Raw genomic sequence first — 22,042 nt, forward strand, 5'->3', positions numbered from 1 at the left:
CATTACGTAGACCTTTGCTTTTTGGTGATGTTATTATTTAAGCAATGCTAGAGACTTTTTAGGAATGACTGTGTTGATGGTCTTTCGGCTGACGAAAGTGCCAGTACGAATGTGCTGACTAAATAACTGTTCAGTCGCTGGCGGTAAGTGTGGAGCGGACAAAAAGAAAGGCTGAGCTCGAAAAATTAATATCCCGATGGCATTAACAGAGTTCTCGTTTTAATTTGCTCTTTTTTATTTAAATGGGAATATATTAAGTCTTAAATGAAATGAAACGTCATTCTATCTTCCATAGCTTCCAATTTTTTATGTAGTTTTAAATGTTCACGGCTGCTATTTTTTAATATTAGTTGACTTTTCTGAACATTTGTGGCATGATGCAGAAATTACGTTTAAAACGACAAATAATAGCGGCCATTGTTATGTTCTATAAATATGTTCCTATTTATATGATCGTTATTACGTGATTGCTTTCAGAATACATCAGAATACAGTACTGTATACTGTACTGTCTATTATGTACACATATGTATATGCGCTTTCACAGTCCTAGGAAGCGTGTCGCTTCATTGTTGGTCTTATTTACTACTTGTAAAATAATTTAAAACATTTAGATGACTCTTGTGCTGTAACAGTTGTAAACCTGTAAAGGAGTCAGCAGCCTACCGACTCGAAAGTATAATGAACTGTCCAGAAGATGTAATGGACAGTGCAGAAGATGAAATTTGGAATTATAAATCAAAACGAAAACTAAAAAGTGGAAACGTCAAAGTCATTGAAAAATGTACATTAGTCCCGAACAGGAAAGAGAAAAATCCAAATATAATTTCAAAAAAGTATGGTAATGTTAGCGTAGCACAGAAATTATCTAAAAGTAGAAGTTCCCAAATTTGTATTTCTACTTCGTGCAATAATCAAGACCAAGTCGATCCCCAGTCCGCAGATCGATGGACCTCACCCAGTGAACCAGGCGAGCATTCAGCAAATGTTCAAGAGGAGCAGTCATTCAGATCTTCCAAAACAGTTTATGAAGGTTTTTGTCCCAGCTGCCAGGTGCCATTTTCGGTTCTTTCGGTTCAGACACCCGAGTGGCATGTAGCAGAATGTTTGGAAAATCCTGTTCATGAAAATGTTAACGGTAAGAGGCACTTATGAATATAAATTGATTTTACATAATTGCACTAACATTAACAACATATTTCATTTCATTCAATGCTTATACAATGCATTTAGTGGTGGTATGTTTTTTACAGCTCGGTTTTAAGATTCTTTATTTGTGTGTTGATTAGATATTAGGTTGTAAAATACAGCATTACCAGTTGGGTCCTCTGCACTCTATTTTTAAAATTTTATTTCAGGAAAATTAAATTGCATACATTCAAGTTGAACATATACAACAAATGACTTCATAGTCAAACTAGTAAACCAAAAATGAAACGGAAAAAAACTTCAAAGTTAAAGCAACAAAACAGAATTCAACCCCCCATCCAAAACAAAGAGTGGAGAGACAACAGCATGGATAAAAATAAAAGAAAAAAAGACAAGGGAGAATATCCCCCCCCCCCACCCATATAAATGTTTCTTCCAAGATCGTATTAATTAAATCTTGCCATATTTTAAAAACCTCACACTGTTCCACTCCGTTCGAGCTTGTGTGGTGCTGAGATGTCACCCGTTGTATATGGGTGCACTCGGGTCCTAATTTGGGATCCTGAGGTGGTTTGTCGTGTGGTGGGTATGGCAATGTGCTGCAACAGAGCATGCTCCTAACCTCCTCCTCCATATTTTAAAAAAGTTTTAAACCGATCCTCTAAGTGAGAATTTGACCTTGTGACTCTGAACAAGTCCTTTAATTTATAGGGATATGGAAACAGATGCATTCTATATAAAGACATGGTTTGTGAATTGCTTAGGATAGACGTGTCAGTCATGTAAGTGTGATAAAGTTGGGGTCCACCATAAGACAATCATCTCAACACATACGCTTAAGTAGGAATGGAATTTGAACTAGCAAATCTGTCATATCAATTCATTCTGCTAAGACACTTGGCCACACTCCTTGCTCATGCAGCCATTTAATAAACGAAAATGTGAATTCTGAGCAGTTCTTCTAATTGTGTAATATGTACACCTTATATTGTGATTATACATACTAACTGGCATCCTCTGTAAAATAAAATGCACAATTAAATATTTTATTAAATAAAAATATAATACCGTGTTAAAAACAATGTTTTCCCTCAGTTCTTTCCTTATAGAATATATAGAATATTTTTTGCAGACGGTATAGTCTAGTAGCTGTTGTGCCAGACTTTAAGCTGCATGTTTGCTAGTGCAATCCCCCTTCTGTTTCATTTCATTACATAATAAGTATTTTGTCATTTAATCATAATTTGTACAAATATATATGTAAAATATTGTAATCTGTATTTGAAGTTTCTTGGAATGGTGATCACTCTGGAAATGACCATTCCAGTATTTTCTTGCTTAAACTATTAAAGGCATGATGGTCGAGGGAGACTCCTTCTAAGGACTTTTTACTTCAGGTATGATGACTTTCTGCCTTGCCCTGTAATGCTGCTTAAAGTAATTTCTGTATCCCTGTGATGTTGGATTGAAATAGAAAGGCTTAGAAACTGGATATATATATGTGGCCTCGTTATATACCATATTTCTTGTCTTTTTTTATTTTAATCCTTTTTTGGTATTGCAACTTATGTATGAAAAAATTTTATGGCGGTTGTAAAACCACAACATGAAATAAAGTTTGATTATATTAATATTGTGGTACTGTGTTAAACTTTGAAGTTGTCACTTGCTTCAAAACCTGTTTATGATGGTGGGAATATAGTTCAAGTCATATATAATATGTATTTTATCTTTTGATAAGAGGCGGGGAATGGTGGCTTTGAGGTTAGGGATATGTGCCAGCAATTGCAAGGTTGCTGGTTTGAATCCCAAAAGTGCCAGAAGTGACTCTACTCCGTTGGGCCCCTGAGCAAGGCCCTTAACCTGTAATTGCTCTGTCCTGGGTGTCACATTAATCTGCATCCAGCCCTCCAATTTATAGGGAAAACTTGGGGGTTGGTGGCATGATTGGCGCTCCAGCCATTGTAAAAAAAAAACAAAAAAAAAACTCACATTGTTCTGTGTGGTGCTGAGGTGTCACCCATTGCACAGCTGCACTTGGATCTCAATCCAGATGGTTCGCTGTGTGGTGGGTGCGGCAACGTGCTGAAATCAGTCCATGCTCTCAACCTCTCTCTGTCTCTTTCTCTCTATCTTTTGACATACTGTCTTAATTATTTGCGACTGAGGCTGAAAAAACTTTACAGAAAAGCATAACATTCAAAAACTTGCTTAATCAAATACTGATTATCAGGGGACTAGATCATTTCCTGATATCATCAGCCACAAATCAATGAGCTGAACGTCAGGCACTAGTCCGTTACAAATGTCACCCATAGCTACACTCCCAATGAGCTGCTTAACCTAACACCAGTCTTTGGACGTGTAAGCAAAGCCATGGTGCCGAGAGAAAATGCCACACAAACTTTAGTGGAACAAGCAAACTCCACATAGACAGTGTCTGGGCTGGGAATCAAGCCAGGAATTCTAGATCTGGTAAGCAGCAGCACTGACCATTTTATCACTTCAACCCATAAGACACATTGGTGAGTATTAAAAGGCTTCCTGATAAATGTTTACAGTTCAGGAGTAGTATGCTTTAATGTTCTGCACAGTAAAATATATGAATGTTTGCCAGAAGGTTTTTCATCAAATATACAGTATGTACGTTATTTAAAATAAATAACTTAATTTAAAAAATGCTGTGATTTCTTATATCATTTAGATTAAACATGAAACAAAAGCCTACATATCAGTTAAATGGGTTTCCTTACTCTCATTCAGAAAAGCAGAGAGTTACAGTTTTCAATTACATATTCTTCCCAGCTATCCACATGAATATTTTGTAGTAAAGGAGTTACTGAAAAGGTGAACAACATTTTTCATTGATATTAGTTGTCTAATAAGTCTGAAAACAGACTTATTAGAATGAATGAATATAAAGTGTACATTTGAAAACAAAATTCAATTACAATTAAAGGTAAACAAAATTAATCATTGCTTTGAGAAATCAATGCCATTTTCAGTCTATAAATAACTGTACGGTATGCCCACATTTGAAGGAAATCCCTTAAGTTGTGTTTGTTTCTTTTCACACCAGTAAGCTTCATAACTCTACAGCAGGTTAAAAATGATTTTTTAATTTTAATATGAAATTAGAAAATCCATGTCTACAATTCTTTAAGGAATGAGTTCATTCCTATTTTGACAGTTTGTGTGATTGGGAAATTAAATCCAGACAGCTTTACTCAATTAAATGCATAGTCTTAAGTGAGGTAGTATTTACAGAAATGATTATATCTGTATAGAACATATTCATAGGGGTGGTTGTTACTAGGTCCTCACAAATCTAGCATCCTGGGTTGGAGTGTTGCACCTGATCATTGCCCATGTGGAGTTTAAATGTATTCCACGTGCCTGTCTGGATTTCCCTCTAGGTAAAGATATGCCCAGAACTGTTTAGTGTCAGTGCCCAGTGCAAGTACAGTAGCCTCCAGCACTCTGCTGCTTCAAATTAGGTTAGGAAGGTTTGAGAATGTTATGCAGAGTTTCTAACGTTCCTTTATCTTCCATGCTAAGCTATTAGAGGCAAACCCAGTTTTTAAGTTTGAATCACTTTGAATTGCAATTCACATTTTTATGGATTGGTACAGCAATTAGCACTCCCATCTCACAGCTGCAAAGGCCTGGACTTAAATCCTGGCCTAATGATTATAAAATAGACGCTTGCAATTCTCTTAAGGTGTTTTTCATTCTAAAGTCCAAAGAGATGCCCATTAGGTTAATTGACGATTTTAAATTTATACCTGTGTGGGTGTTTGTTTCAGTGGGCCTTGCGATGGACTGGCACCCTCTCCATCCTACCTGGTACCTGATTTTGCCAGTATAGGTTCTGATCCTCTTCAGGCCGGAGGTGGATAAAGCAGGTTAAGCAAATTTTTAGGAACACTATATTGACACTGGTAGAGCAGCCTGATGCTTTCAAAACAGCTTCAATGTGTGATGGCATGGATTCCACAAGAAGTTGGTAACATTTCTTCGAGATTCTAGTTCATGTTGATTGCATCACACAGTTTCTGCAAATTTATCAGCTGCACTTTCATGCTGTAAATCTCCTGTCCTACCACATCTCAACTGTGGATTCATATCTGGTGACTGGGTAGGCCACTGAAGAACACTGAACGTATTGCCATATTCATGAAAGCAGTTTGAGATGACTTTTGCTGTGTGATTTGGTGTATTATCATGTCATTAGAAGATGGCTAAATTGTGGTCATGAGGACACACATGGTCAGCAACAGTACTCAAATAGGCCATGGCATTCAAGCAATGATTGATTGGTATTAACATCCCTAATGCTTGTCAAGAAAACATTGCCCACAACATTACACCACCACCAGCTTGGACTGTTAACATAAGGCAGGGTCGGTTTGTGGATTCAAACTGTTGGCACCAAATTCTGAACCTACCATCTGTGTGCCTCAGCAGAAGTCGTGATTCATCAGTCCAGGATACGTTTTTTCAGTCTTCAGCTGTCCAGTTTTGGTGAGCCTGTGCCTACTGCAGCTTCAGCTTTCTATTCTTGACTGACAGGAGTGCAACCTGACATGGTCTTCTGCTGTTGAAGCCCATCCGCCTCAAGGCTTGTTGCGTTATGCACTCTGAAATGCTTTTCTCCTCACCACAGTTGCACAGAGTGATTTTCTGAGTTACTGAAGCTTTTCTGTCAGCTCAAACCGGTCTGGCCATTCTCCTCTGACATCTCCCATCAACATTTCTGTTCACATAACTGCTGCTCACTGGATGTGTTTGTTTTTTACACCATTCCAAGTAAATTCTAAAGACTATTGTATGTGAAAATGTCAGGAGATCAGTAGTTAGAGACATACATGGTTGAAATCAGACTTCTTACCTGTGTTTGATGTGAACATTAACTGAAGCTCCTGAACTGTATCTGCATGATTGTATGCAATACACTGCTACCACATGATTGGATGATACGACGATTGAATGAATAAGAGGTGTACAGGTGTTATAATAATTTCTTCAATGAGTATATGTTACATTAAATAAATTTGTTGTGCTGGAAGGGGGGCTCATTCTGAATTGGTTCCTTGTAAACTGAGCTGCAGGGATAGGCTCTGAGCACCAAAGGTTAAACAATGGATCAGTAACTGCAATATTGCTCATTCACACAAATGTTTGATATTTTAATAAATGTTTTTGGCTATGACTTAATGTCTAGAGCCACTTGTTGTATTATGTTTTGTTTTCAAATGTGCTGTTACTATTTATGTTTTAAACTGCCTTTTAGTCAGGTAGCTTGGGAAGCCAACAACTGATGTCAAAGCATACTTTTACATGACAGGAAAGTATAGTTCCTAAATTAATTTGTGGCATGTCTTTGAACTATGTATGAAAATCAGACACTCTGCCTAGAAAACAACTTAAACACAGACAAATTATGTAACTTCATCTGAAGATACCACAGCTGCTACCTGAAGCACCACCTGTATCTGTTGTGTTTTGGAAGAATCCTCATTTAACTTTTCTGAACTTTTCAACCTAAGCAATTAATAATTTATTTTTGTGCAAAAGTAAATGATTAGTTCTATGTGTATATTAAACATATTCTTAAACAACTGCCACTGATTTTATAACAAAGGTTGTGTCTGAAGTGCAGATTTTCTTTGTAGAATTTAAATGATCTCCCCAAGTAATATTTTCTCTGTTCAACTAGGCTAATAATAACTGAAATATTTGCCTAAACATTTTTTTGCTTTGTAGAAACTGATGACAGTTTAGACTTTAATACAACCAGCAATAAATTGTTCAGTCATAATGTTGAAATATTGAAAGATCTCTAGATTATTAATGCCATGGTGCACACACTGCATTTTCCAGCCACGGAAATCTATACACGATGTAAATGATGTTCTCTGCTTTGGCTCTACATTAGCACATTCGAATGCCTTTGTGTATGTTGCTTAATAGACTGGCATGTGCATGTGTTGTCAGGATGACCACAGAAGCTTTCTATCTGAATAATATACTCAAGTCCCAAAAGAGTATACACATCAAATTTCCCCTTGGAGACAAATAAAGATCGATCTATCTATCTGTCTATCTAATATTTAGTACCATTCATATCTATATATCTATCATTTTTAGTAAAATAAAATCCATAATCAGCAGGTAACATATGTAAACAGTAATGGCAAGTAAGAGAATATAGCAGAAATACACTGTTAACCTGTAGATAACATTAAGTTTACGCAATAAAGTGTCAAATACTTGTTGTATCGTTTGCTGGGATGGCTGTACACACTTTTGACCCAGGACGTGTTTAGTGCATGTCTTAAAGCCAGAGGAGAAGTTGAAGAGTGATACATTTTTAAATAACGAATATACAGTACTTGGTTTTGTGGGCTGTTGCCCCCAGCACAATATTATTCATATTTACAATCAATGCAATTTGAAATGTTCTCTTTTTCTTAATACAGAATGCCCAGATGGTTTAAAGTGCACTTCCACCAAGCCAGATCATTTTAGAAGATACACACATTTCCAGCTGGCTCATAGCAGAGCGGCAGGTGACAAAACCAGCTTTGTCTTTGAAAGTCTGCAAGAAAGCTTGGCCTCCACTTCTAGCTGCAGTATCCAGAGTATTCATGATAGCCCTTTGAAGAAAGAAGCCATTGTAAAACTTAATGACACCACCACAAGCATTAAATCAAATGCATTGCTACTCTTAAGATCACCTTCTAAATTAGACATCAAGAAAAAGGCAAAGAAAAATTCCTCTCCTAGAGCATTTAAGAAAAGAACAACCAAACTGGTCGACAATTGTGATTTAATTGGCTCTCAGGGAAGTGGTGTGTCACAGCTAAGCCAAAATCACAGTCAACCAAATGAATCGTCAGGGCCTGATTGTCACAATTTACTTATTAAACCAGCTAATAGTTCATTGCTGAAGGAAGATGACATCTCATACTCACCACTTTGCAGTGATGCTGAAGAGCAATTATCAGAGCTAAGCTCAAAAGGGCTGCCCCTTGTCAAAAGCAATACCGCTACTATTAAGAAGAATTTTCTTGACATTCAAGATACAAATTCAACCAGTGACCAACACTGTCAGATAAGCAACTCTCAAAGTGATAGCAGTGCTCCAGATTTATGGAATGAAGACTTAAGTGATGACCTCTTTTTGGACTGTTTTACTCAATCTCCACTGGAAGGTTTTGATAGCAGTAAGGCAATTAACGCTGATTGTGCTGGTGGCTTCACTCAGTCAGGCCAGACAAATCCTGCATCCCAATATAATGAACACATTAAAGAAGAGGCCTGGCCACCCACGTTTATTTTACCAGCAAGTGCATTCCTAACAAGCAGTCCTGTTTGTTCTGAACTGAAAACTAGGATTGTAGGAAATTTGTCATGTGTTAAAAAACAAGCAGTGGGTCAAATCCCATCTCCCCAGAGTCTAATCTTAGAACAATTAAGGGACCACTTAGGACAACCAAGTGAAAGGAATAGCAGCTCTGCTTTAGTTGTAAAACAAACTGCATTACTTGAAAAATCCATGGCAGAAAATGCAGTTTCTGCTAAGTCTTCATCAAAAATTTCCAAGAAGCCTTCTATTTCCGCCAGAGGCCTTAAGCAGACAGACATTGGAGTTTTCTTTGGGTTAAAACCTCTAAAGGAAAAAGCAACAAAAATACCTGAGGAAAATCCTGTTTTAATAAGTAAGAGTAGTTGTTTGGGAAGCAAGCTAAAACCAAGGAAAAGAAAATCTTCCACTCAAGAGGAAAAACTTTTAACAACCAAAGAATACAGGAGCACTGGTTCACAGTCTGTCCAAAAAAATGAAGGCCAGCCTGACAAAAGGAAGAGGTTTAAGAGAGGAGTCCAAGAAACAGCAGGCAGCGAAGTTGCTGCTCTTGGCAAGCGGTGTCCTTTCTACAAAAAAATTCCTGGTGAGATTTTAGCTTTCTTGTGGTAACTTACAACCTAAATCACCCAATTTTTAAATTTGATTTGAATCCAGTTAAAAATGTTGTAATGCTGTATAGAACTGTGGAAAAATGAGAATTCTTAATTTGAATATTTACCTTGGTTTTCTCATACTGGTTTTGGATTTCCTATAAGGAAAACTTTTGGTTATTTTTGTTTTTACTGTATTACAAGGTATTGTGATTCTTAGAATATCTGGCTTTATGGCATATAACCCCATGTGAGAAAAGACAGCAGCCACTTAAAGATAACTAAAGTTTACATTCCTGATAACACACCATGTGTATGTGCATGTATAAATTTATATAGTACATCGTTATTGCATGTATCTTTTAAATTTTAGTACTACTTTGATATTGTAGTATTTCGGTAACCTATAATGAAGTGTACTGAATGTAAACTATTTTAAACAGAACTGTTACATTTTACTTTTGATGTAGCACAGGAAATAAGTTTTGCAATTATAAAGTTTAGATGAGGGACTAAAGTAAAAAATGTACATTTTATTTCTAGGTATTTCAGCACACATTTAATTTTTTTTTTTTCTTTTAATGATACTACATACGTATGTACAGACATGCTCATATCCCCCTGTCCGTTTTAAATTGCTGATGTACACAGAAAATAGACCACTTTTGACTTCACTGCCAGGATATATATGGAGAACACTGGATGTGCTAATTCTTGTTGGGGCATATTTATTTTACTTTTATGGGAGTCAGATGTGATATTTAAATGTTTTGTATTTTTTTTCTGCATTTGTTCAACTTCCCCTAGAAAAAACAAAAGTGTTATGCTAATTACATAGATACAGTATCTGTAAATCATGTCAACGTTGGAATGCCGTATGTTAGTGTCATGTTTTGTTATTTAAATGTACCAGAAACTTTTACTTGCATGTCTACTCAGGACAGTGATAATAATAATATCCCAACAATGGTGATAATATACTAACAAAGATGGACACACACAAAAGTATGTAGAGCGTACAGGCTAGCACATGTATACGTACACTAACTTTCAAAAGTTTGGAATCACTTTTAATATTTTCATATTCATATACATTTTTTTTTTTTTTTTAAATCAAGGTATAAAGTCCAAAATGTAGATGCTGAGGTGGGTGCAAAGGCTGGTTAGGTGAATTGGAGATCCTAAATTGTCCCTAGTGGGTGCTTGGTGTGCATGTGTGTGTGACCTGCGGTGGGCTGGGATTTTTTGCTGCCTTGCGCCCTGTGCAGGCTGGGATTCGCTCCAGCGGACCCCCATGACCCTGTGTTGGGATGTAGCAGGTTGGCAGATGGCTGATATTCTCTCTATTTCCACAAGCTTCCCCAAGGTTACATTACATCACTGGTGCCAAGTTAATTTACTGTGAGTTTAACGTTTAACTCTGTCTGTTTTGCAGGAACTACGTTTGTTGTGGATGCTTTTCGGTATGGTGTTATTGAAGGGTGTACTGGATACTTCCTAACTCATTTTCATTCAGACCACTATGATGGTCTCAAGAAGAGTTTCCAGTGTCCTATTTATTGTAACAAAGTAAGTTTGACATTTTATAATTCTTCTTCTATAGAAAAATTGTTTCTAAATGTTTGGAAGGGATGAACACATTTTGTTTCTTTTGTTTTGTATTTTGTGTTACCTGTGTATTTCTTAAAAACTTTAGCCATAACAGTGTTAAGAAAATTACATAATTTACACCGATCAGCCATAACTTTAAAACCCTTTTGTCAAGAAAACAGCTGTGACCCGTCGAGGCATGGACTCCACAAGGCCTCTGAATTTGTCCTGTGGTAGCAGCTGATCATTTAAGACCTATAAAATGTGAGGTGGAGCCTCCATGGATCAGACTTGTTTTTCCAGTACATCCCACAGTTGCTTGATTGGTCAAGTCAACGTCGAACTCATTCATCAAGCCATTCCAAAACAATTTTTGCATTGTGGCAGGGTAAATTATGGGAATACCGTTACCATGAAGAGTTGTACATGGTCTGCAAAATGAATGCCAGGACCCAAGGTTTCCCAACAGAACATTTTCCAGAAAATCACACTGCACATGCTGGCTTGTCATGTTCCTATAGTGCATCCTGCTGCCAACTCTTCCCCAGGTAATCAACACTCATACACCTGGCCATCCACATGATTTTAAAAGAAAATGTGATTCATCAGACCAGGCCACCTCCGTTCATTGCTCCATGGTCCAGTTCTGACTGCCACGTGGTGAACAGGGGGCAGCATGGGCACTCTGACTGTTCTGGGTTTATGTAGAAAGCCACACTGCACTTTGTGTTCTGACACCTTTCTCTCATGGCAAGCATAAAGTTTTCAGCGGTTTGTACTACAGTCCCACAGACAGGCTAGCCATTGCTCCCCACATGCCTCATGCCGGTTCACTGGTTGTGCCTCTTTAACCCCTTTTGGTAGGTACTAACCTCTGTATACTGGGAATATCCCACAAGACCTGCTGTTTTGGAGATGCTCTGACACTGTTGCCTAGCCACTACAATTTGGCCCTTGTTAAAGTCACTCAGATCCTTATCCTTGCTCATTTTTCCTGCTTTTAAAACATCTCCTTCAAGAACTGACTGCTCACTTTCTGCCTAATTTATCCCATGCCTTGACGGGGACCACTGTAGCGAGATAATCAATGGTATTCACCTGTCAGTGGGTTTAATGTTGTGGCTGATCAGTGTAAGTTTTATTATTGACCTCCAGCTCACTGAATGCAAGCCTTGAGTGAAACGTTCAGCTCAATACATTACTGAACAAGACAGCGCAGAAAATGTAGTGTTTTCCCTATCCATTTCATTATGAGCCCACAGTGAAAACTGAATTTTTTGAGAGTCATATTCAACAAGCCAAATACTCTGGGTAGTTTATGTCTGCTTAGTCCAATTTAGGCTGATAAGGAATAAAAACAATATACAGTACTGTATTGCCATAAAAATAAGTGGCTTGGAGGATCACGTAATAGCATTCAAGAAGACATAGATGAGGTGACAGCATATTTTAAAGTCTTTGGTTTTAAGAAAATCTGGTATTATAACAATATTAGCTCTTGTGACATCCATAATCCCTTTCAATAAGTACAAATAGATTTTTCAAGATACTTTCCAATGAGATGCTAGACTCATTTATTAAAAGTCCTTCCCTCAAATTGATGTGTGGTGATTATAGAAGAAAAATTAACCTTGTGGCATTTGTTGGAAGATTTTTCATTAAAGAAATGTATAGGAATTATGCATGACTTGAACTTAATGCCCTCATTTTCATTAGAGCTGAGCAATGCCCTGTGTTCAGATTACAGGCAATTTGGTGAAAAGCAAGCTTCGAGTAGATGAGCAGTATGTGAACATCCTGCCTATGAATGTGGAATGCAGTGTGGATGGAGTCAAGGTTGTACTGCTCGATGCCAATCAGTGAGTATTGATGCTTTGGTTGTGTCTCCTCAAATGATAACATATTTACTGCACTGCACACATTTACTATCATGCTATTAAAGAGTAGACTAATTTTCCAATATGTTTTTGCAATTTAGAATTTTGTGGTGGTGTTTTAAAATATTTCATGTTTCTAATTACAATTTTGTTCACATACAATAAATTCAAGTAGACTTCGCATATGTCGTATGGTAAAAAGCATATTCCATTTTTGCATACTGTTTTTCACATTTCTCTCATTAATTACAAGAAGGAACATTACTTTTGACGATGTAACTATGAGTCTGATTATCTTTGTTGGATTATCCCCTCTTTAGTAGCATCCATCCCACCTTAACAGTAATTGTCTTATTTCTTAGTTGTCCCGGAGCAGCAATGCTGCTTTTCCATTTGCCAAACAGAACAACTGTGTTACACACTGGTGATTTCAGGGCAGACCCTTCAATGGAAAAAGACCCTGTGTTAATGAACACCAAAGTACAAACGCTGTACCTGGATACGACGTGAGTAAAGCAGTTACAGATTCTGAGAAATGTGTAGGATCCAGTGTACTGATGAAAGAGAAGTATATTTCAAAAGCTATCGACTTTAAGGACCTGTATGTGTGTGTGTTTGTTTTATGATATTAAAGGTACTGCAGTCCTGAGTACACTTTTCCAGCTCAACAGGAGGCCATTAATTTTGCTGCTACAGTTGCTTTTGAAACATTAACCCTCAACCCAAAAACCCTTGTGGTTTGTGGAACATACTCTGTCGGGAAAGAGAAGATATTCTTGGGTAAGAGAACAAAAAAAAATGTTTGTTATTCATCCAATTGTATGTTTGTGATTTGTATTCTGAAATATTCACCATTTTAAAAAGAAAAGTACCAAACATTGTCTGTTGTGCAGTGTTAAATTATCCTTGGCCTTGAAACTTCTGTAACTATGCTTATATGGAAGTTTGTTTATAAGTGATCAGATTACATTTTGACTTGTCTCATTATTACCCATTATGCTTAAATTTGATTCTTTGGGTCCTTTTTAAATCTGCATTTTACTTGAACAGACTTTAGATTCATTCTGAATGCTTAAATATATAAAGTTTACAAAATCGCGAAATGAACATTGTCTATATTATATTCAAGTATATGCCTGTCTTTGCTTACATGCTTAACACACTCTTTAAAGTTAACAGGTAATGCACAATAATCAAACACACATATGTGATATTGTTGCTCCAAAACATGTATCTATTATGCTGGACAAATCATTTACATAAAACCTCCCTGAATTATAACTCCTGTGGTGGGCTGGTGCCCTGCCTGGGGTTTGTTTCCTGCCTTGCGCCCTGTGTTGGCTGGGATTGGCTCCAGCAGATCCCCGTGACCCTGTAGTTAGGATATAGCGGGTTGGATAATGGAAGGATGGAATTATAACTCAAACCAGAGTTTTGTCAGAAAATTATATTAAATGCTGACAAAACTTTCTGTGGGGCAAACTATTAATGCATAATAAATCACTTGGAAAATGTTATAAACTAGTAAACAAATGTATAAAGCTAGAAAAGAACCAACGTCTGATTCTAAAAATGTTTGCAATGTAAATCTGCTACCACTATGAATATCCAGGACTCGGACACAGCACTGTTGGTTTACACAGCTTTAATTGTATTTGTGCATAATATTGTAATATACAGTATTTACAGAATATATATATATATATATATATATATATATATATTTTTTTTTTCCCCTTTCCAGTTCTGATTTGCTTATATCTAGAAAATCTTAGTTTATTGTTTTTGTACTGACCCTAAGAGGTGAGAATTACTTTTCATTCATGTTCATTATGATTCAAGGCTAAGTTCGTCATCAGTATGGATTCCAGTGAAATTCTTACTTGCATCTTACTTGTCTGAAAAAGCGTGAATCATGTCTCATGATCAGTAAACGGTAATAATCAAACTGAGACCTTACTGTAATTTATTTAAAGTAATTTGTTTAAAAAGTAACCTGACAGTTTTGACGGTAAGGGTTGCACAAACAACCATTAAAAGCTAAAGGAGAATGGCTGCTATATACAGTAAGGTAAATGTATGGCCTCATTCTAGTCCTACCAGTACCTCACCTTGATTAATGTGGTTTGCTAGTGATCTTGGTTTTTTAATGATGTTAGTGGTATTTGGTTTAAGGTCACAGGAGGTGCAAGACCTGGCATCCCAAGTTTTTCCCAGATTTCCACACCACTTTGACTGTATCTTCTTAATGGTATTAGTCTGACTTCCCACCCACCTATCCAGGGTTTGTTAAACAGATTCCTCAATTTACCTCAACATGTGTTTTAGCATTCACCATGGAACCAGTTTTCCTGATTTAAGCTTCTATCATCTTAGGAAATAATGTGATCCCTTCTGAAAGTCATTTCGACAGTGCCTCCTTCAAAATTTCTGCCCATCACTTTACAGTCGACAAACCAGTCCAGTTCTTTATTGTAGTTTTAATTGCCTTCGCAGTATCACTCTTAGGAGATTTTAATTTCCTAGTGGAAATACTTTTTGTTGTTCACAGCAGAGGATGCAGCCTTATGGTAACACATGGAAGGTATACTATGCATCCTTTCACATGTAAGCTTGCTGCTAAATGTCATTTCTCCTGCTCCATCTAGAGGTGGTCTGTACCTTGTGTCCAACGCTGAGTGAATAGGCACCAGCCACTCCATGACCATGAATTTGATAAAACAGAATTCAGAATATTATGTTAGTTTGCAAAAAAGTTGTAAAATGCCATGTATAACATCAGAGTGTTAGCAGGACCCATAAAAATCTTGTATGTAGTCATAGGTTTCCAGTGCTATCCCAAATGGCCAAACGGACACACACACACACACTCCCCTTAAAGCAGACAGCAGAGAACAAAACACATGAACACGAGGGAAAAGAAGCACTTAGCTATTAAATCTGGTTTAACCTTTTTCAACAAATGGCTGTGAAAACTGCACATCAACATCATCAAACAAGAATCTTTGTTAAAGCAAGAGCAGGGAAAGTGTCTCGTCGTTGAGCTTCTTTGATTCTTCAGCAATTCCCTGATGAATTTCAACAACACAGAATTCCAAATTTCTCATGAAGACACAGCAAATAGCAGCAGGAGCAACTTGTCCTTCCTTTCGCCATATATTCAACAACTGTTTGCAGTATTTGACTTGTATTGAAGTTGAATCAATCATATGTTCTCATCTCATTGTTGTCATATATAGGCCTGCAGCTGTAATTTTCTTTTTCAGTTTCTCTCAGGATGTTAACATTTCAAAAAAGACAGGTTCTGCAGGTCTCATGTCGAACATGTCATGTCGAGCTGCATCCATATGTCGAACATAAGACATGTATAAATATGTAAATGTGTGACCAATTAAAGCAAATCACAGTGACATACAAATTATTGATTATATTTCCTGCACTCTGTGCCACTTTTTTAAATGGGCCCTTGAAAGTCTGGTTGACCTTACCTATCGAATCAGTTTGAAGGTTTGAAGAATTTTAAATTTGTATACTTTAAGGGTCTTTTCTGATTGTTCGTTAAATTTGAATTACTTGGCTAAATATGCTCTTTGCTTTTGTTACAGCGGTGGCAGATGTTCTAGGATGTAAAGTTTGCATGTCTCGGGACAAGTACAACACCATGCGTTGTCTTGAGTTAGACAGAATTCAAGATAAGATCACGATGGATTGGAATGCCACACAACTGCATTTGTTGCCAATGATGAGAATCAATTACAGAGTAGGACCTGCTTTAAGTTTTTTTTTCTTAAAACACATGTTCTCTGCCAAAATAACAGTGGTGAAATATTGCCTGTTGGTATTTCAAGCTTCATTTTTTTTCCAGCAATGCTAACTTTTAAACTTGTACATATTTTAGTTTACCGTAGAATATAATGAACTGAAAAATTAATGTGAAGATGCTGCTTGTACTAACAAAATGAACAGCAGCAAATAATGTAAGAAATGTGACAACCGACAGAAGACCTTTCAGTGCATGATTTAGCTATGATCCTTATTATCCTAGTAGCAGTCAGTGTTTCCAGTTCAACTACAGCACTTACTAGGATTTTCCAAGGCCCACAAGAGAGTATTCGTCAGTTTACATTTTAAATATTTTCTACTAATTTCTATAAGTCTCCTCAAGTATGTGAGTGAATCTACCAAATACAGTACTTAAAAAAAATTCAGCTATTTATGGAACACACAATTGTAGGTTAGAGCTTGGCAATTACTTTGATATTAAACCAATGACTCTGTGACTGTGAACGTGATGGAGGAAGTTTGCTATTGAACAGATGGATAACGATTTTGGAAAAATGTAGGTCAAATGTTTTTCTTGGTTTAGCTTATTTTAAAACCCAGGTATGCACACTTGCACTTTTGTTGGGCTGATGGTTGCCTTGTGCCCCGTGATTACATGTCCTCTGACATTTTGCTTAGTAAGTTCTCCATTTACTGGTTTGCTGTGGCAAGAACCACTTTTTCTCTCTACAGTACACAACAGCCAGTTAGAATAACCTATCGGCGGTTCTTTTTGATTAGAAAATGAATGTGGAATTCTGTCCACACTGATTCAAAACAGGAAACAGCCCTGCCTAGACATCAGCGACCTGCACTGTCATGCAGTATAATACAATACAATTTATTTTTTATACAGCCCAAAATCACACAAGAAGTGCCGCAATGGGCTTTACAAAGCCCTGCCTCTTGATAGTCCCCCAGCCTTGAATGTCTAAGAAGACAAAAAAAAAAACTTCCCTAGTAAGGGAAAAAATGGAAGAAACTTTGGGAAAGGCAGTTCAAAGAGAGACCCCTTTCTGGTTAGGCTGGGCCTGCAATGGGTGTCAAAGAGAAGGGGGTCAATACAATACAATACGCAGAATAAAACACAAGTAATCCTCAATACAGTATAACAGTAAAATAAAAATATTACAAGTACAGAGCAGAATTTAATAGTACACGATATCACATAGGAGGCATGGGGTGGCGCAGTGGTAGTGCGCCTGCCTCACGGTTAGGAGACCCGGGTTTGCATGTTCTCCCCGTGTCTCTGTGGGTTTCCTCCCACATTACAAAGACATGCAGGTTAGGTGCGTTGGCGATCCTAAATTGGCCCTAGTGTGTGCTTGGTGTGTGTGTGCCCTGTGGTGGGCTGGTGCCCAGGCTGGCGTTGTTCCCAGTGCTGGCTGGGATTGGCTCCAGCAGACACCCCTGTGACCCTGTGTTAGGATATAGTGGGTTGGACAATGACTGATGACTGACTGATATCACATAATAGCCAGCCATGCATTTAATTCCATCCATCCATCTATTAACTGACCCGCTATATCCTAACTACAGGGTCACGGGGGGTCTGCTGGAGCCAATCCCAGCCAACACGGGGCGCAAGGCAGGAAACAAACCCTGGGCAGGGCACCAGCCCACCGCAGTGCATTTAATTCTCAGAAATTAATACTTCTCGTAAAATGTAATCTAACAGAAATAGTTACATGCAGTAACAGCAGCAATGTTTCAACATATAACACCATATTTAGGCAGTGAGCAGAGTAGCCAGAGATCTGATAATACAAAGTGCGCCATTCATCTTTGCTCAAAGTCAGTGTCTGTTTGCAGGGGACTACCAGTGTTTTCTGAGAATATCCATTAATCTTATTTTTAGATGGCGTAGGTTCCTCCCTTTATTGGGTTTTTGCCGATGGCTGAAAATAACTCTGCCAGTCTGTGAGTGATGTGCCATTGCAAATCATTTATTACCCTATTAAAGACATGTATCAAGAAGAGATATTCAGGACTCATTAGCAAATAAATTACTACTGCTCTTGGGGAAAGGTCTTATTTAAATATAACAATTCTTAGTAATTCTTATACCTGACTTCAGCTGCTGCACTGAATTAATGAGCGGATGGAGTGTTCCAGGCTTACTTCTGTTCTCTCCCTTACAGGATCTGTATACGCATTTAAATAAGTTCTCGGGCAAATATGACAAAATCTTGGCATTTAAACCTACTGGTTGGACATATTCTGGTGTAAGTAATTCAGTGGCAGACATCAGGCCAGATGTCAAAGGAAATATAACTATTTATGGTAAGCAGTTTTTTATTTTTTCTTTGTATTACAAGTCATGCTTATTAACTAGACTTCCACAATGAGGAAATTTTTTGTTTTGTTTTTCTTGGCTTGGTGTTTAAGTCAACTACACTACTGACAAGAAGTAATATTTTTTGAAGTAAGAGGTTGTATCTGTCCTGCTTTGTCACCGCTTAAACAAAGTTTAAAAAAAAAAAAAAAAAGGGTTAGGTTTTCCACAATTAAAGTAAATGTATTCCTATAAAGGGATGTGATCGGGCTTTATTTTATAAGCTTGCAATGCATTGTTAATAAAAGAGCATATGATAAGAAGCACTGCATGTCAACATTCCTGTACTAAATGTTTGGAAATATTGAAATTTTGGCCTGTGATTATATGTTGTTTATTTTGTCGACGCAGACTGCAATGCTCAAATAACTGATTGTTCCTTAATTCTGCAGGCATTCCTTACAGTGAACACAGTAGTTACCTGGAAATGAAGCGCTTTGTTCAGTGGCTGGGGCCAAAAAAAATCATTCCAACCGTAAATGTGGGGAATTGGAAAGAAAGAAAGGCGATGGAGAATATTTTCAGTGAATGGATGCTTGAAGCAGAGAGTAGATTAAAGAAATAAATAAGCACTGCCGATGGTCTACAGCCTTCATATTTAATCCAGTTACTCATTCACAGCCCACTGTGCCAAGGTGCAGTTTCAAAAAGCAAGCCGCGACACTTGAATTTTGGCTTCTGTAACACTTTACATTAGATGCGTAGTTTTTTCAGGAAATTTACTCTCCCATTTTTTTTTTTTTTTTTTGCTAGTGAAATACAGAACTTTGTATTTTCGGTGGGACCTTGCAGTTTTATTACACTACGAACACCCAAGTTGAGAGCAAAATTAATGTTTTGACAGAAACTTTTTGCCCTACTTAGAATGATTATTTTACTAATATCCAAAAATGGATCTGTCATTTTAAGAATTTGTTTGAAAATGTGTCCAAATTGAACGTATTTAATAATGTAAACTATTTTAAAAAGCAAAATATCAATTTCTTTTAATAAAATATGTATTTATTTAAAACGGTCACTTTTTATTTTTGCTTAACAGCATATCAATTGAACATTTGTCTTGTATGCAATGTATGTTCCTGATTACCTCTAATGCTAGATGATGGGATTGGTCTTTGTTTATTGGGGGCTCAGTGCTCATCCTGGAGGGCTAGGGTGGCTGCAGACTTTTCTCAAACATCATTTTTTGATTAGAGACCATATCATTTGATTTATGTAACCTGTTGTTTTAGAGCCTGTTGTATCAGAGGGACCTTACAGGCCTATCTTTTACTTTTCTGAAATAGACAACAGAATAAATTCCTCTTCTGTTTTGTCCAGCTAGTTTGCTTCGAGTAGCCATTTAATAGTGTATTTAACACAGACGGGCACCTGTTTTTTTGACTTATTAGCCGCTGTTTGTCTCGTTACATTTGCATATATTTGAATTGCCCTTTGGGTAGTAAAAAAAAAAAAAACACTTCTTGACAATGAAGCAAATAATCAAAATGAAACAAAAGGGTGTTAGAATCAGAGATTTTTAGGCATGAAAAACAACAGCAGTAGGATGTTTTTCTGAATGTCAAAGGAGAGTAAAAGTTACATTATTTGAGTAAACCTCTATCTATCCATCCATTATCCAACCCGCTATATCCTAACTACAGGGGCACGGGGGGTCTGCTGGAGCCAATCCCAGCCAACACAGGGTGCAAGGCAGGAAACAAACCCCGGGCAGGAGTTTGAAAAGACATAATGGTTCAAACAATACTAAAACGTCTGTAAACTCGGAGACAACAAACCAAATTAGAACTGAAATTACAATTAGTTACAAACACCACAGTATGTATAAAAAGTAGAAGAACAAAAGGCATTTTGAGCTTTGTCACTGGGTGGCTTGTTCTCATTATGACTGTTCTAATAATTGGAGAGTTTAGCTGAAGAGCCCATTTTTAAGACTGAGCCTTAACAAGAATGCACTAAAATATTTGAAACATTGCGGTTGAGGTTTGTTAAATAGATGTTTGTAAGATGACTTTTTTTTTTTTTAAAACTGTAGACAGGGCTTCTTTATACAAACATTTTGAATTCATTTTTGCACTTCACTTGTTTTCTTTGGTCTTGTTGCCCAACAACTTCAAAGAATAAATTGCTCTGTTTGATAAAACTAAGCAATTGTACAAATATTTGGCTAGCTACCCACACTCTGATAGCTTTAAAATCACACAGGACTTTTTATTGAAACCTTCTGTTCATCAGGCTAGACCACATAATACCTTTTGTATTTTAATCGGTATAGTCTTCAAAAAACATCTACATGTAAGAGATGCATCCTTTGATATTCTGTGTGGTTATAAAGAATATTCACTTTAGCAATTCAATCTAGGTATGTCTGATGTGATAGACGGTCAGCAGCTCAATCCGGCCGGGACGTCCCAGAATGGGAAGAGTGGAGAAGGGCAGCTTTTCCAGGAAATTGCCTCCCCCAGGACGCTAGGTGGCAGTTCCCCTGGATGGTAACTGTTCCCCAAATTCCCTCGGAGCATCATGGGACATGGATTCCATTTTCTCAGCCCTGTTGGGTGCTGTGGGTCCTGCCATGGGGAACTCATAAAGGACCTGGGGACTCCTATTTTTTCCTACAACCCGTAGAAAATCCTACAATCCCAGTATTTCCGGGATGTTTGAGGACTGATGATGTGGTGTTTGACCCGGAAGAAGAGAAGGAACACTTCCGGGTCAAGGAATATAAAAAGGACTGTTCGAGACCCAGCAAGCGGAGCCGGAGTTGGGAGGGTGTGTGATGGAGCTGCTGGGAGTGGAGGATTGTATATTTGTAATCATTGATATTGGAGAATTGTGGCGAGTGTGGTGCTTTGGGCACTTTATTGGAGAAAATAATAAAACATTCTACTTGGTGCTTTTATACGTGTGTCCAGGATGTCTCTGTTGGGTTTCATGGGGCAACAGCGACCCCTAGTGCCCACACTGATTTTTAATCTGCCTGTAGTTCCTCTCTTCTTGAGAAGAACTTCTTTACTTACTGTCTTGTTTCTATGCACTCTGTGGGATTATCTTTTATTTCTCAGCCCTCAGTTGCTATATATTACAGTAGATGTACCCCTTCATGGCACAGTTTTATTTGCACTTAAGATGTGCCCATTCTTCATATTTGACTATTTGTAGAAGTGCTGATAAACAATGCACTTGTGCTTTCCACTTCAATTGTTTTCCAGTTCAGCAGCATTAGGGACCAGGATCCAACCCTGACAGCAACAGACAAAGGAAGGAACCAGCACAGAAGAGGCATGAAAGTGCCACATACAAACTC

At 37.5% G+C, this 22,042-nt stretch overlaps 1 protein-coding gene across 2 annotated transcripts; it reads left to right on the top strand.

Annotated features, from left to right (window-relative positions):
* The first annotated feature begins 122 nt into the window (after nucleotides 1-122).
* dclre1a (DNA cross-link repair 1A (PSO2 homolog, S. cerevisiae)) lies at nucleotides 123-21,491 on the top strand. 2 transcript variants are annotated; one of them, XM_039775950.1, is made up of 9 exons: nucleotides 124-1,138; nucleotides 7,632-9,104; nucleotides 10,547-10,680; nucleotides 12,442-12,560; nucleotides 12,941-13,084; nucleotides 13,213-13,358; nucleotides 16,184-16,338; nucleotides 18,542-18,683; nucleotides 19,128-21,491. In XM_039775950.1, exons 1-9 carry the CDS (start codon nucleotides 682-684, stop codon nucleotides 19,298-19,300), a joined length of 2,943 nt encoding a protein of 980 aa, XP_039631884.1. In that variant the 5' UTR covers nucleotides 124-681; the 3' UTR covers nucleotides 19,301-21,491. The 2 variants fall into 2 exon arrangements, with proteins under 2 accessions (XP_039631894.1, XP_039631884.1); XM_039775960.1 differs by lacking the exons at nucleotides 16,184-16,338; nucleotides 19,128-21,491 and having other exon boundaries at nucleotides 123-1,138; nucleotides 18,542-18,657.
* Nucleotides 21,492-22,042: the final 551 nt, after the last annotated feature.

Source organism: Polypterus senegalus, chromosome 1, assembly GCF_016835505.1.
Source record: "Polypterus senegalus isolate Bchr_013 chromosome 1, ASM1683550v1, whole genome shotgun sequence".
In the NCBI taxonomy this organism is placed as follows: domain Eukaryota; kingdom Metazoa; phylum Chordata; class Cladistia; order Polypteriformes; family Polypteridae; genus Polypterus; species Polypterus senegalus.

Bases quoted from the DNA above. Each gene is read 5' to 3' on its own strand.
- dclre1a (XM_039775950.1), top strand. From the start codon at position 682: ATGAACTGTCCAGAAGATGTAATGGACAGTGCAGAAGATGAAATTTGG. The intron at 1,139-7,631 runs GTAAGAGGCACT...TTCTTAATACAG, and splicing joins TGTTCATGAAAATGTTAACG to AATGCCCAGATGGTTTAAAG. The intron at 18,684-19,127 runs GTAAGCAGTTTT...TTAATTCTGCAG, and splicing joins AGGAAATATAACTATTTATG to GCATTCCTTACAGTGAACAC.